Raw genomic sequence first — 15,853 nt, 5'->3', positions numbered from 1 at the left:
CAAAAATTACACTGTCAGCTACATTCAGTGCTGTAAAAGCCTCACGTGCTTTACCTGTAAGTACACATTGCAACAACAGTCATGTCCAAATCTGACCAAGCTCTAGCTTCCGCAATACGCTCAAATAAAGCAATGTCTGGATCTGACTCAAATTTAGGCAACAAACAAAGATTCTGTGAAACAAACTGTGGTAGTCCTTCTGGTCTATTAGCATTTCTCAATCGCTCTCTCTCTAACTGCATTTGCAACAGATCCCTTTGCTGCTCAAAAGTTAAAAGGGCTAGACTGAAAACTTGCACCCTCACTACTAGCAGACTGACCCCAAAAAAACACCCATTTCTCTAAGACCCTGCTTTAATCTAGTTTTAACAGTCTAATTTTTGTATCAACAATCTCAATCTGATAATGTTCAGCAATTTCAATTAACTGCTCCTTAGTACACAATTCGAAGGCTACCTCTGAAGGAGCTTGAACAAAACTACTCAAAATGGAAGACATTTTCCTCAACCAATACAACTATTACAAATGCAAAAAAAAAAAAAATATATATATATATATATATATATATATATATATATATATGTATTAAAAAAACTCGCCTGCTGTCAGTCTGGGTTCAAGGACAGGAGCCACACCACTGTCCTCCAAAAACAACTAACTGGCCCTGGTCTTCGTGGTAGCCTGTAGAATGTGCATTCAAGTAGAGGCCTACACTGAACAAAATATAATTTTATATATATATATTTATTAAAAAGCGCCACTGGACAATGAGTGCTTATATATATATATATATATATATATATATATATCATAGAGTTAGGCTTCAGAACCAAGTGCAAGATTAGTTTGTGCATCACTGTTTTGAACTACGATCAGTCAGACCTACTGTCATTCAGGATGTCTTGAATCAATTGACCTTCTTTTCCAAAAACATTTCAGTCATTTTGATTGTCTTTTTCATCGACTTTTCTTTACTTCCTAGAGTCCGTTGTACTGCTTCTCCTCACCCTTTATCAACTTTTCTATTTTTCCCCATTCGGTCTCATCTCCTTTTCTACTGCCCATGGTATATCTTGAAGCACTCAATGTGCAGTCACACACATAGGTAGTACGTTTGTCACAATGACGACTTCTCTGGAACCAGTGCATCGTGCTGATTGGCCAGTGAGAAGCTTTGTCATATCATGCCTGATCTTCAACAGTAGCAGCCAGTAAAGATCTCCTTCCATGGCTCAGTGGTTTCGTGCCAAATGTTTGCACATTTGGGCTGTGTACTATGTGTTTTGGAATCACATCAGTGGCAGGCCTCTTCGATCGTTTGAACGCTCAATCTTTATTTTTGACCACCTGCAGCTTTTCCCTTGGCTCTTCTGGCTGACACCTATGGCTTGTAGAGGCCCTTGGCTCTTCTGACTGGACCCTATGGCGGGTAGAGGCCCTTGGCTCTTCTGGCTGAACCCTCTGGCGGGTAGAGGCCCTTGGCTCTTCTGGCTGAACCCTCTGGCGGGTAGAGGCCCTTGGCTCTTCATTACCAACAATGGAGGGGGGTAGGTCATCATCACTGATAACGTTGTTCCTGTCATGATCTGTTTGCATAGGTTCAGCATATGCATTCAACAGCCTGGCTGGCAAATGGCCTGTCCATAGTCCATATCTGACCCATCGCTATCACATTCACTCAGGACAGCATCTTTCCCATTTTGAGGGATAACTGCAATGTTGCCTTGTCTGGGCAGTCACCTAGATCCAACATATCCAGAACTGGACTCAAAGTCAAACTAAAAGAAAGAACAGAGTGGAAGGTTAGGTAGAACAAGAACTATGTAGGTGTATAACTGTGTGTATACCAAGATGCACTGCGTTATCTCGCCGGTCACTATTGTTGCCGTCAACATGTTTACACATTCTACGACCACACTGAACAAAGTTGAGTAATTGCAAATGCATATATCAAAACTAGACACCTTAAAGATGGTGTGTACCAAAAAATTTTGTCCTAACTTAATGTTAACATACTTTACTAACCTTTAGTTTGGGAGCTTTGATGCAGCCATCCTCTTCTCATGCTGCAACCAGGAAGTAAACAGCTCTGGTCATGTGACAATTTACACTAAACATGTGACACTGCACATCATTCATTGAGACCCGTTATTATTTCAATATTTCATGGAAATGCATTGATATGTCATTCAGTAACATTTTTAGAGCCTTATAACTGAAGACGTTTTTTTTACGGTCACTATTGTGACTGATGGGATTAAATAGGATAACTACACATGGTTGTTGATATTAGTTTATCTAGCGTTGCATATAAATCGATACAGTGCGCATTCGCGAAAAAGGACTGTCGTTGCGCCAACGTGTACCTAACCATAAACATCAATGCCTTTCTTAAAATCATATATTTTTTAAACCTGCATATTTAGCTAAGAGAAATCAAGGATAGCAAGCAATATTAACCAGGTGAAATTGTGTCACTTCTCTTGCGTTCATTGCACGCAGAATCAGGGTATATGCAACAGTTTGGGCTGCCTGGCTCATTGCAAACTAATTTGCCAGAATTTTACATATTATTATTTTATTATTATAAAAATAATAATTTAAAGGGGAGGATCAGCTTAATATTGCAGAAAGAATATTGGTTCCATCAATGTAATTGTCTGCATCATTTCCAATCCCCCATATATTTTTGGGGTAAATATATCCATACACACATATATACATACATACACGCATATATACATAACTATATAGACATACCTATATAGACATACATACTTTTTTAAAAGAATATACCTTTATTATTATTCCCTGCAAACCCTACCGCCGATCCCCCAATTAAACACTTCGGCTTTTACCTTCAATTTATACATATTACACACATTTTACTGACACAGTCTATTTTACAATAGTTATTTTTTGTTTGTTTTTAGTCCTTCCTCTATTTCTGATGTCCATCCAGTTTGATTTCCATTTGTAACTGCTATTTCACAAAAGTTCTGAACCTATATACATTTTACAGACCTGTATGTTTTACATGGTTTATCTTGTTATTAGTCCCACCCTTCAGCTCCATTCAACCTCTCCCATCTATCTCTCAACATCATCCATTTTGGATTTCTATTTGCCATATATTTTTCAACTGTGCTGTGATGCTTCACAAACAGAATGAACCTTTTTATGTTAATGTTATAACATTATTAATGTTATAATGACATAACATTGAAGGTTGTGCAATGTAACAGGAATATTTAGACTGATGGATGCCACCCGTTAGATAAAATACGGAACGGTTTCCGGATTCGACCATATTAATGACCAAAGGCTCGTATTTCTGTGTGTTATTATGTTATAATTAAGTCTATGATTTGATAGAGCAGTCTGACTGAGCGATGGTAGGCACCAATAGGCTCGTAAGCATTCATTCAAACAGCACTTTAGTGTGTTTTGCCAGCAGCTCTGTTGTTTATGACTTCAAGACTATCAACTCCCGAGATTAGGCTGGTGTAACGATGTGATGTGAAGTGGCTAGCTAGTTAGAGGGGTGCGCGTTAATAGTGTTTCAAACTTCACTCGCTCTGAGACTTGGAGTAGTCGTTCCCCTTCCTCTGTATGGGTAACGCTGCTTCGAGGGTGGCTGTTGTCGTTGTGTTCCTGGTTCGAGCCCAGGTAGGAGCGAGGAGAGGAACGGAAGCTATACTGTTACACTGGCAATACTAAAGTGACTATAAGAACATCCAATAGTCAAAGGTATATGAAATACAAATCGTATAAAGAGAAATAGTCCTATAATTCCTATAATAACTACAACCTAAAATTTATTCTGCAGTAGTTTGTGTCGGGGGGCTAGGGTCAGTCTGTTATATCTGGAGTACTTCTCCTGTCTTATCCGGTGTCCTGTGTGAATTTAAGTATGCTCTCTCTAAGTCTCTCTTTCTCTCGGAGGACCTGAGCCCTAGGACCATGCCTCAGGACTACCTGGCATGATGACTCCTTGCTGTCCCCAGTCCACTTGGCTGTGCTGCTGCTTCAGTTTCAACTGTTCTGCCTGCGGCTATGGAACCCTGACCTGTTCACCAGACGGAGAGACAGCAGGAGTGGTAGAGATACTCTTAATGATCGGCTATGAAAAGCCAGCTGACATTTACTCCTGAGCTGCTGACTTGTTGCACCCTCGACAACTACTGTGATTATTATTATTATTATTATTATTATTATTATTATTATTATTATTATTATTATTATAATAATAATACCTTGCTGGTCATTTATGAACATTTCAACATCTTGGCCATGTTCTGATATAATCTCCACCAGAAGAGGCCAGAAGCCAGAAGAGGACTGGCCACCCCTCATAGCCTGGTTCCTCTCTAGGTTTCTTCCTAGGTTTTGGCCTTTCTAGGGAGTTTTTCCTAGCCACCGTGCTTCTACACCTGCATTGCTTGCTGTTTGGGGTTTTAGGCTGGGTTTCTGTACAGCACTTTGAGATATCAGCTGATATAAGAAGGGCTTTATAAATAAATTAGATTTGAAGATTCTAGGCGAAATGCCAGGGGAATGGATTCTAAAGTTAACACATTTAAATATGGCCAAACACTCCTTGCAAACTCAGAAGGCCTTAGGGTTTGTTTAAATCATTAGATATTTTAGGGTATTTTTTTTAATACATTTACATTTTATGTCTTCTTATTCTGGAATGGAATTCTAGAATGAACAAAAGAAGGGGTCACGAGGAATTAGAATAGGGGTTACCAAACCTAAAAATAACAACTTCTTTTTTTATGTGGTGCGGTGGTTATGGAGAACCACATGGGGAAAAGGAGACCAGTGAATCGTTAGACTTGGTGGAGAGATACCGTAGCCGTGTTGCGGGATTTGTTGGAAGGGGTCTTTTCAATGCAGTTAAATTGGGTATGCAGGAGGATGGAAGTGTTTTGTAGGAGGTAATTAAATGGTTTCCGGAGGACAGGGAGAGAAAAAATATCCTAATGAGAAATGATTTCATTATAAATTAACGGAACAGTGGGATTTAATTATAAAATTTATGAGAAATCACCCGTCTCTATCAAAATTGTACCATTACTTTAGATTATTATTTCCGTAGGGAGTTATAATTCTAAGTTGATTAGTTATTTGAATTTGTTTATTTTTGATTTAACATGGGGGGGGGGTTTGTCACATGAGCAAAAGTGGAAAATGACCAGTTCCCTGAGGTCCTGGTCTTGGGGTACTTATACAGTGGTACTGTGTTCAGGCTGCATATGGAAAGGGAAATATATGTTAATAAGGGATAACAGTTATTTCAAATGGATGGTGATATATGTATTGCTGATTTTGTGTGTTTTGATACAAACGCCACCAGATTGGGATCATGGAGTGGGAATTCTGCGAGGGGTTAGGGTGCTAACTTCATGATCTGGTAACTCTTCCTAGAGGTCGCCAGTAGAATAAGGGAGTACGGACTACTTTAGAAAATGGTTTTAGCAGGAACGGTATGTTATGCTTTTTGACATTTGTCTTAGAGATGTTACTAAGAAAAGGTTAATGTCATAATTCGTCATATAGTCAAGGTTTGTCTAGTTTCCTGAAACAAATGTACTGAACTTAACTGTTATGATCTGTGCTTTTTGAGGTTATCATGGAAGGTAACGTCAGATTGTGTCTTAATGCACGGTAGGAATAATTTGACCATAGACAGTGCGTGTAAACCTCAAAACCCTCCCTAACCGGCTGAAGAAAGAGTGACAAAGGCAGGCAATGAGAGACAGTGACCTTTACCACTCCTATCTGAGTCCGAGCCATAAACCAGGGCGGGGTGCTGAGAGAGCGTGTGGAGTGAGTGTGGAGAGAGAGAGAACAAGCTCAGGTGAGAGACTTGTGTACATGGGGGAAACAGAGGCATCTACTTGGATATTAAAATCGGGACATTATCAAGGGCCATGAAATGTGACAGGCAAATGTTACAAGTGCCGTTGGGAAAATGAACTCTAAACGATACCTGAAGAAGACACCCTAGAATGATAAGTGCCGAGTGAAGGAAGGGGGGGGGGGGGGGGTCTTTACCAGGCCACTCATGACAGGAAAAGAGGGACAAAGGGGGGCTGTATTGAGAAGAGTTGTGACCAACAATAAAAAGTTGTTTATAAATGTTTGTTCTAACAGGGATGATCTGTGCTAGGTTGATAAACTGGAATTAGAGCCCTAGACGCAAATGTCAGCACTGAGTTCTGTCATTCTACATTCGGGTTGGATAATTTATAAAATGCTTTAGTTGTGATTGGGGTACAGCGAGAGAGAGGATTGCTAAAGCACAATGAGGGGTAGAAGTGTCACCCCGAGGGAAAGTGGTTTGTTTGGGGGAAATGGATGACAGCTTGGGGGTGGAAGGGGGGAATGGATGACAGCTTGGGACGAAGTGTCATCCTGAGGGAAAGTGGTTTGTTCGGGGGAAATGGATGACAGCTTGGGACGAAGTGTCACCCCGAGGGAAAGTGGTTTGTTTGGGGGAAATGGATGACAGCTTGGGGGGGGGGGGGGGGGAAGGGGGGGAATGGATGACAGCTTGGGACGACCATGGAAGTTTTTAGTTTTACCCTGTATTCAGAGTTTTAATGTTACATCGCATCAATGGATGGTGCTAAGTTATTAAACATGTACTTTCTTTCTCTCTTTCCTTTTCAAGCCAATATGTTTTTAGGTTTCGTGGAATATGAGGGTGTTCATTGTTCCAGAGGAGGGAATTATGTATATTGACTAACTTATTTGAGAATGTGTTAGTATGTTTATAACTGTCGAAAATGCATTAGGAGTATAGTGTGTTATGGGTTAGATGTAATAATAGAGTATAGTGTGTTATGGGTTAGATGTAATGATAGAGTATAGTGTGTTATGGGTTAGATGTAGTGATAGAGGAGTATAGTGTGTTATGGGTTAGATGTAATAATAGAGTATAGTGTGTTATGGGTTAGATGTAATGATAGAGTATAGTGTGTTATGGGTTAGATGTAATGATAGAGTATAGTGTGTTATGGGTTAGATGTAATGATAGAGTATAGTATAGTGTGTTATGGGTTAGATGTAATGATAGAGTATAGTGTGTTATGGGTTAGATGTAATGATAGAGTATAGTATAGTGTGTTATGGGTTAGATGTAATGATAGAGTATAGTGTGTTATGGGTTAGATGTAATAATAGAGTATAGTGTGTTATGGGTTAGATGTAATAATAGAGTATAGTGTGTTATGGGTTAGATGTAATGATAGAGTATAGTATAGTGTGTTATGGGTTAGATGTAATGATAGAGTACAGTGTGTTATGGGTTAGATGTAATGATAGAGTATAGTATAGTGTGTTATGGGTTAGATGTAATGATAGAGTATAGTATAGTGTGTTATGGGTTAGATGTAATGATAGAGTATAGTGTGTTATGGGTTAGATGTAATGATAGAGTATAGTGTGTTATGGGTTAGATGTAATAATAGAGTATAGTGTGTTATGGGTTAGATGTAATGATAGAGTATAGTGTGTTATGGGTTAGATGTAATGATAGAGTATAGTGTGTTATGGGTTAGATGTAATAATAGAGTATAGTGTGTTATGGGTTAGATGTAATGATAGAGTATAGTGTGTTATGGGTTAGATGTAATGATGTAATGATAGAGTATAGTGTGTTATGGGTTAGATGTGGTGATAGAGGAGTATAGTGTGTTATGGGTTAGATGTAATGATAGAGTATAGTATAGTGTGTTATGGGTTAGATGTAATGATAGAGTATAGTGTGTTATGGGTTAGATGTAATGATAGAGGAATATAGTGTGTTATGGGTTAGATGTAATGATAGAGGAATATAGTGTGTTATGGGTTAGATGTAGTGATAGAGGAGTATAGTGTGTTATGGGTTAGATGTAGTGATAGAGGAGTATAGTGTGTTATGGGTTAGATGTAGTGATAGAGTATAGTGTGTTATGGGTTAGATGTAATGATAGAGTATATAGTGTGTTATGGGTTAGATGTAGTGATAGAGTATAGTGTGTTATGGGTTAGATGTAATGATAGAGTATTTCTAGGTGAACCCAAAGTTTTGAATGGTAGCATAACACACTGTATATTGTATCAAAAACAATTCTATTGATTTCGATATGGGCAATTCCGTACAAGATTGGCCAAAAGACTTTTATGTTTTGGATCATCCTGAAATTAAATCCATAGAAAGGTCGTTTGGGTTTAATTTCAATGGATTTCATTTCAGGAAGATCCAAAACATTAGAAATATCTTTGCGTCACTCCCGTATGGAATGCCCTATACGTGCCCATTTCTACTAAATAGATTGAGTAAGTACCAGGAAGAGAAAACCAGCTGACACTGATTTTTGTTAATAGGCCTTTACATGCAACTAAACCATGATCATACAGTAACATCTGGTGATTCCCAGAGCATATCCCAAAGGCTCAGTCTTGTGTGAGCTTCATACATACCGATGTCCTCCAGGCTCATGACTTGTCCTGAGGTGGCGGGGAGGACAGTCTGGGCAGGAAGCCCCCTCTCGTGCAGGAAGGTCATTGCATGAGTCTGCAGCTCCAGCAGAGTGGGGTTCTGACTGTCCTCAGAGTTCATTACCTTCAGGACGTACTCGTTGTCCTCACTGACCACCAAGTGGAAGTTCTGGTCATCGTAGCTGGGCAGCGGGTGAATCTGGGACGGCGTCAAGTCAAAGAGCCTCTTCACTAGCTCAGACACCTGTAGATGGCTGAGGTTTGGTTTAGATTCCGCTAATGCCATTGATGCTACAGAGAAGGAATGCAAAGAAAAAAGGTCACGACAGGGGTGTAATCATTAGTCCAAATTAGTTTAAAACGAGAGTTTCTATTGGACCAATTCAGGTAGGTCCCTCCCCGTTTCGTTCCATTTAATTCAGTTTAAGAAACATTCTGGAACAGAATTGACGTAATGAATATACCCAAGAAAAATCTTAGACTGAAAAATATTTGGGGCGGCAGGGTAGCCTAGCGGTTGGAGCGTTGGACTAGTAACCGAAAGGTTGCAAGTTCAAATCCCCAAGCTGACATCTGTCGTTCTGCACCTGACTTGCCTAGTTAAAAATACACATATAAAAACATCTCGAATGCAATTGTGATTATTTTAGTGATAGAGGAGTATAGTGTGTTATGGGTTAGATGTAATGATAGAGGAGTATAGTGTGTTATGGGTTAGATGTAGTGATAGAGTATAGTGTGTTATGGGTTAGATGTAGTGATAGAGGAGTATAGTGTGTTATGGGTTAGATGTAGTGATAGAGGAGTATAGTGTGTTATGGGTTAGATGTAATGATAGAGTATAGTGTGTTATGGGTTAGATGTAGTGATAGAGTATAGTGTGTTATGGGTTAGATGTAGTGATAGAGGAGTATAGTGTGTTATGGGTAAGATGTAATGGTAGAGTATAATGTGTTATGGGTTAGATGTAATGATAGAGTATAGTGTATTATGGGTTAGATGTAGTGATAGAGTATAGTGTGTTATGGGTTAGATGTAATAATAGAGTATAGTGTGTTATGGGTAAGATGTAATGATATAGGAGTATAGTGTGTTATGGGTAAGATGTAATGATAGAGGAGTATAGTGTGTTATGGGTTAGATGTAATGATAGAGGAGTATAGTGTGTTATGGGTTAGATGTAATGATAGAGTATAGTGTGTTATGGGTTAGATGTAGTGATAGAGGAGTATAGTGTGTTATGGGTTAGATGTAGTGATAGAGTATAGTGTGTTATGGGTTAGATGTAATGATAGAGGAGTATAGTGTGTTATGGGTTAGATGTAGTGATAGAGTATAGTGTGTTATGGGTTAGATGTAATGATAGAGTATAGTGTGTTATGGGTTAGATGTAGTGATAGAGGAGTATAGTGTGTTATGGGTTAGATGTAGTGATAGAGGAGTATAGTGTGTTATGGGTTAGATGTAATGATATAGGAGTATAGTGTGTTATGGGTAAGATGTAATGATAGAGGAGTATAGTGTGTTATGGGTTAGATGTAATGATAGAGGAGTATAGTGTGTTATGGGTTAGATGTAATGGTAGAGTATAGTGTGTTATGGGTTAGATGTAATGATAGAGTATAGTGTATTATGGGTTAGATGTAGTGATAGAGTATAGTGTGTTATGGGTTAGATGTAATGATAGAGTATAGTGTGTTATGGGTTAGATGTAATGGTAGAGTATAGTGTGTTATGGGTTAGATGTAGTGATAGAGTATATAGTGTGTTATGGGTTAGATGTAGTGATAGAGTATAGTGTGTTATGGGTTAGATGTAGTGATAGAGGAGTATAGTGTGTTATGGGTTAGATGTAGTGATAGAGTATAGTGTGTTATGGGTTAGATGTAGTGATAGAGGAGTATAGTGTGTTATGGGTTAGATGTAATGATAGAGGAATATAGTGTGTTATGGGTTAGATGTAATGGTAGAGTATAGTGTGTTATGGGTTAGATGTAATGATAGAGTATAGTGTATTATGGGTTAGATGTAGTGATAGAGTATAGTGTGTTATGGGTTAGATGTAATGATAGAGTACAGTGTGTTATGGGTTAGATGTAGTGATAGAGTATAGTGTGTTATGGGTTAGATGTAATGATAGAGGAGTATAGTGTGTTATGGGAAAGATGTAATGATAGAGGAGTATAGTGTGTTATGGGTTAGATGTAATGATAGAGGAGTATAGTGTGTTATGGGAAAGATGTAGTGATAGAGGAGTATAGTGTGTTATGGGTTAGATGTAATGATAGAGGAGTATAGTGTGTTATGGGAAAGATGTAATGATAGAGGAGTATAGTGTGTTATGGGTTAGATGTAGTGATAGAGGAGTATAGTGTGTTATGGGTTAGATGTAATGATAGAGTATAGTGTGTTATGGGTTAGATGTAGTGATAGAGGAGTATAGTGTGTTATGGGTTAGATGTAGTGCTAGAGTATAGTGTGTTATGGGTTAGATGTAGTGATAGAGTACAGTGTGTTATGGGTTAGATGTAGTGATAGAGGAGTATAGTGTGTTATGGGTTAGATGTAATGATAGAGGAGTATAGTGTGTTATGGGTTAGATGTAATGATAGAGTATAGTGTGTTATGGGTTAGATGTAGTGATAGAGGAGTATAGTGTGTTATGGGTTAGATGTAATGATAGAGGAGTATAGTGTGTTATGGGTTAGATGTAGTGATAGAGTATAGTGTGTTATGGGTTAGATGTAGTGATAGAGTATAGTGTGTTATGGGTTAGATGTAGTGATAGAGTATAGTGTGTTATGGGTTAGATGTAATGATAGAGTATAGTGTGTTATGGGTTAGATGTAGTGATAGAGGAGTATAGTGTGTTATGGGTTAGATGTAGTGCTAGAGTATAGTGTGTTATGGGTTAGATGTAGTGATAGAGTATAGTGTGTTATGGGTTAGATGTAGTGATAGAGGAGTATAGTGTGTTATGGGTTAGATGTAATGATAGAGGAGTATAGTGTGTTATGGGTTAGATGTAATGATAGAGGAGTATAGTGTGTTATGGGTTAGATGTAATGATAGAGTATAGTGTGTTATGGGTTAGATGTAGTGATAGAGGAGTATAGTGTGTTATGGGTTAGATGTAATGATAGAGTGTAGTGTATTATGGGTTAGATGTAGTGATAGAGTATAGTGTGTTATGGGTTAGATGTAGTGATAGAGGAGTATAGTGTGTTATGGGTTAGATGTAGTGATAGAGGAGTATAGTGTGTTATGGGTTAGATGTAATGATAGAGGAGTATAGTGTGTTATGGGTTAGATGTAATGGTAGAGTATAGTGTGTTATGGGTTAGATGTAATAATAGAGTATAGTGTGTTATGGGTTAGATGTAATGATAGAGTATAGTGTGTTATGGGTTAGATGTAGTGATAGAGTATAGTGTGTTATGGGTTAGATGTAGTGATAGAGTATAGTGTGTTATGGGTTAGATGTAGTGATAGAGTATAGTGTGTTATGGGTTAGATGTAATGATGTAATGATAGAGTATAGTGTGTTATGGGTTAGATGTAGTGATAGAGGAGTATAGTGTGTTATGGGTTAGATGTAATGATAGAGTACAGTGTGTTATGGGTTAGATGTAGTGATAGAGTATAGTGTGTTATGGGTTAGATGTAGTGATAGAGGAGTATAGTGTGTTATGGGTTAGATGTAATGATAGAGTATAGTGTGTTATGGGTTAGATGTAATGATAGAGTATAGTGTGTTATGGGTTAGATGTAGTGATAGAGTATAGTGTGTTATGGGTTAGATGTAGTGATAGAGTATAGTGTGTTATGGGTTAGATGTAGTGATATAGGAGTATAGTGTGTTATGGGTTAGATGTAGTGATAGAGGAGTATAGTGTGTTATGGGTTAGATGTAATGATAGAGTATAGTGTGTTATGGGTTAGATGTAATGATAGAGTATAGTGTGTTATGGGTTAGATGTAGTGATAGAGTATAGTGTGTTATGGGTTAGATGTAGTGATATAGGAGTATAGTGTGTTATGGGTTAGATGTAGTGATAGAGGAGTATAGTGTGTTATGGGTTAGATGTAGTGATATAGGAGTATAGTGTGTTATGGGTTAGATGTAGTGATAGAGGAGTATAGTGTGTTATGGGTTAGATGTAATGAGAGAGGAGTACAGTGTATTATGGGTTAGATGTAGTGATAGAGTATAGTGTGTTATGGGTTAGATGTAGTGATAGAGGAGTATAGTGTGTTATGGGTAAGATGTAATGATAGAGGAGTATAGTGTGTTATGGGTTAGATGTAGTGATAGAGTATAGTGTGTTATGGGTTAGATGTAGTGATAGAGTATAGTGTGTTATGGGTTAGATGTAATGATAGAGGAGTATAGTGTGTTATGGGTTAGATGTAGTGATAGAGTATAGTGTGTTATGGGTTAGATGTAATGATAGAGTATAGTGTGTTATGGGTTAGATGTAGTGATAGAGTATAGTGTGTTATGGGTTAGATGTAATGATAGAGGAGTATAGTGTGTTATGGGTAAGATGTAATGATAGAGTATAGTGTGTTATGGGTTAGATGTAGTGATAGAGTATAGTGTGTTATGGGTTAGATGTAATGATAGAGGAGTATAGTGTGTTATGGGTTAGATGTAATGATAGAGGAGTATAGTGTGTTATGGGTAAGATGTAATGATAGAGGAGTATAGTGTGTTATGGGTTAGATGTAGTGATAGAGTATAGTGTGTTATGGGTTAGATGTAGTGATAGAGGAGTATAGTGTGTTATGGGTTAGATGTAATGATAGAGTATAGTGTGTTATGGGTTAGATGTAGTGATAGAGGAGTATAGTGTGTTATGGGTTAGATGTAATGATAGAGTATAGTGTGTTATGGGTTAGATGTAGTGATAGAGGAGTATAGTGTGTTATGGGTTAGATGTAATGATAGAGGAGTATAGTGTGTTATGGGTAAGATGTAATGATAGAGGAGTATAGTGTGTTATGGGTTAGATGTAGTGATAGAGTATAGTGTGTTATGGGTTAGATGTAGTGATAGAGGAGTATAGTGTGTTATGGGTTAGATGTAATGATAGAGGAGTATAGTGTGTTATGGGTTAGATGTAGTGATAGAGGAGTATAGTGTGTTATGGGTTAGATGTAGTGCTAGAGTATAGTGTGTTATGGGTTAGATGTAGTGATAGAGTACAGTGTGTTATGGGTTAGATGTAGTGATAGAGTACAGTGTGTTATGGGTTAGATGTAGTGATAGAGGAGTATAGTGTGTTATGGGTTAGATGTAATGAGAGGAGTATAGTGTGTTATGGGTTAGATGTAATGAGAGGAGTACAGTGTGTTATGGGTTAGATGTAGTGATAGAGTATAGTGTGTTATGGGTTAGATGTAATGATAGAGGAGTACAGTGTGTTATGGGTTAGATGTAGTAGATGTAGTACTTTCTAATCTAAAACAACTAGCTAACTGTTTTGTCATTTTCTGGTAACACAAACATTGTTAAATGTAAAGGACAATCCTAGCTATCAAGATAGTTAACATGCCAAGGCACATGAGAGATTTGAAAAGTAAAAGAAAGAAAAGTACAGCCACATTTGCTTCGCTGCAACCCGAATCTAGAAACCTTCGACATTGCTATCAGAATAGGATAATCGCATTGAAATTACGGGTCTAGACGCGCATAACTCGCTTTGTTTTTCCAGATCTGGCAGGGCTACATTGTGTGCAGATTTCTCACTCTGGACGCAATCAGGCTACCGAAAACACATACAGTGGGCGACGTTATCAGCACTCCTCCAGCAAGTGGCACAAGTCTCCAGAAAACGTGTGTTTTGGAACCGAGGCACCTTTTCATTAGAACTAGTTCCTAGACTCATAAATACTAGACGTCTAGCTAACATTAAGAAAAACTATTTATTTTGTTGTTGGGTCTAGACTTCTGCTAACCCTTTTTAAAAGCCCTTTAGCGTTGCTTGCTAGCCACATAGGTCAGCTGGCTATTTAGCTACAGCCATCAAGTAGTTGTTATGTCATCATATTTAGCCTATTCCACCGTTTGTTGAATGCATCCTGGCCACTTGCACATAGTGTGTGAATTGGGTAATCCGGACACATTGACTCGTTCGTAATTCCGTGGTCAGAATTATGTTCAGAATACTAAAGACGACATGAACTGTCAAGTCTACACATGGCCAAGGTTGTATCGAAGCTAGGCTACATACTGTAGGCTTCCATTCAAACTTAAACGTAGCTATAATGTAAAGGGTTGTGGGACAATTCATATGCTTAGCTACATTTACTGTCTGCTAATAGTAATAATAATTAGTTAGCTAAAAACTGGTGATAAAAGTTAGGGTCGCCTCTAACAAAAATAAATTCACATGACTGGACAGCTTTACTTTCACAAAACACATTTGTCTTCACATTGCCAAAGTTAAATCACTCACCTGCGAGCACTGCAAATGTAGTTACCAATAACTAGAGCAGTAGCATGTAATTGTATAGTCTTCACAATGGTTTGAAAGCCTCACTTTGTCCACCGGTGACATAACTGAGTGTGACGTCACTTCAGACGCAAAAGAAGTTGCTTAAGACCCACAGTATTTTGCAATGTTTTTTTTTTTTTAAGGACACACACATTTCTCAAAATAATGTATCTCTTCTAAATCATTTCAAATTGTCTTATATTCTGTTTTGTTTACTGACTTGACTGACTAATACATGTGTCTAGGCAAGTCAGTTAAGAACAAATTCCTATCTACAGTGACGGCCTACACCGGTCAAACCCAGATGACGCTGGGCCAATTGTGCGCCGCCCTATGGGACTCCCAATCACGGCCGGTTGTGATACAGCCTGAATGGGTCACATGTCTGGTGAGTATGCAGGCCACGGAAGAACTTGGACATTTTCAGCTTCCAGGAATTGTGTAGAGATCCTTGTGACATGGGGCCAAGCCTTATCATGCTGAAACATGAAGTGATGTAGGAATTCCTGAGAATAAAATATTTTTCATCGAGTGTTGGTAAGAAGAGTCCCTACAAATATAATTAAATGATTACTCTATTCAACTATGGCAAAGATACTTATATGTTTCCCATTTCTTCTGTGTCTGGTATGTGTTACTGGCTAGCTAGGTTTTCAGCCAGCATGAAATAAAAGGAGGGGAAGGTCGTTCAAACCTCTGACGCATTTGTCATGTTAACACATTCGTCACTGCTGCTGTGAACTGTTTCACAAGAGACATGGCAAACGGGAGATGTACAAAAATGTTTACACCATTGATGCAATTTCAATGTTGTTTGAGTTGCTTTGTGTATCACCAAATTTGCTTGAGATGATTTTACT

At 38.2% G+C, this 15,853-nt stretch overlaps 1 protein-coding gene across 3 annotated transcripts in view; it reads right to left on the bottom strand.

The window, feature by feature from the left end:
- The window catches only part of LOC110528925 (hydroxylysine kinase), a 34,457-nt gene extending 19,168 nt beyond the window's left edge, over positions 1-15,289 (bottom strand). Inside the window, exons 1-3 of one of the 3 annotated variants that reach the window (XM_021611173.2) lie at positions 8,476-8,784; positions 2,026-2,066; positions 1,008-1,778 (exon numbers count right to left, since the gene is read on the bottom strand). In XM_021611173.2, the coding sequence (XP_021466848.1) occupies positions 1,008-1,149 (142 nt within the window). In that variant the 5' untranslated portion in view covers positions 1,150-1,778; positions 2,026-2,066; positions 8,476-8,784. Of the gene's footprint in view, positions 1-1,007; positions 1,988-2,025; positions 2,067-8,475; positions 8,785-14,954 lie in introns of those variants that run through there. The other 2 variants (XM_021611128.2, XM_036986235.1) reach the window with 2 other exon arrangements.
- Between the last annotated feature and the right edge of the window lie 564 nt (positions 15,290-15,853).

Source organism: Oncorhynchus mykiss, chromosome 1, assembly GCF_013265735.2.
Source record: "Oncorhynchus mykiss isolate Arlee chromosome 1, USDA_OmykA_1.1, whole genome shotgun sequence".
NCBI classification, from domain to species: Eukaryota; Metazoa; Chordata; class Actinopteri; order Salmoniformes; family Salmonidae; genus Oncorhynchus; species Oncorhynchus mykiss.
The sequence above is the reverse complement of the archived record's forward strand: the minus strand, read 5'-3'. Positions and strand labels throughout refer to the sequence as shown.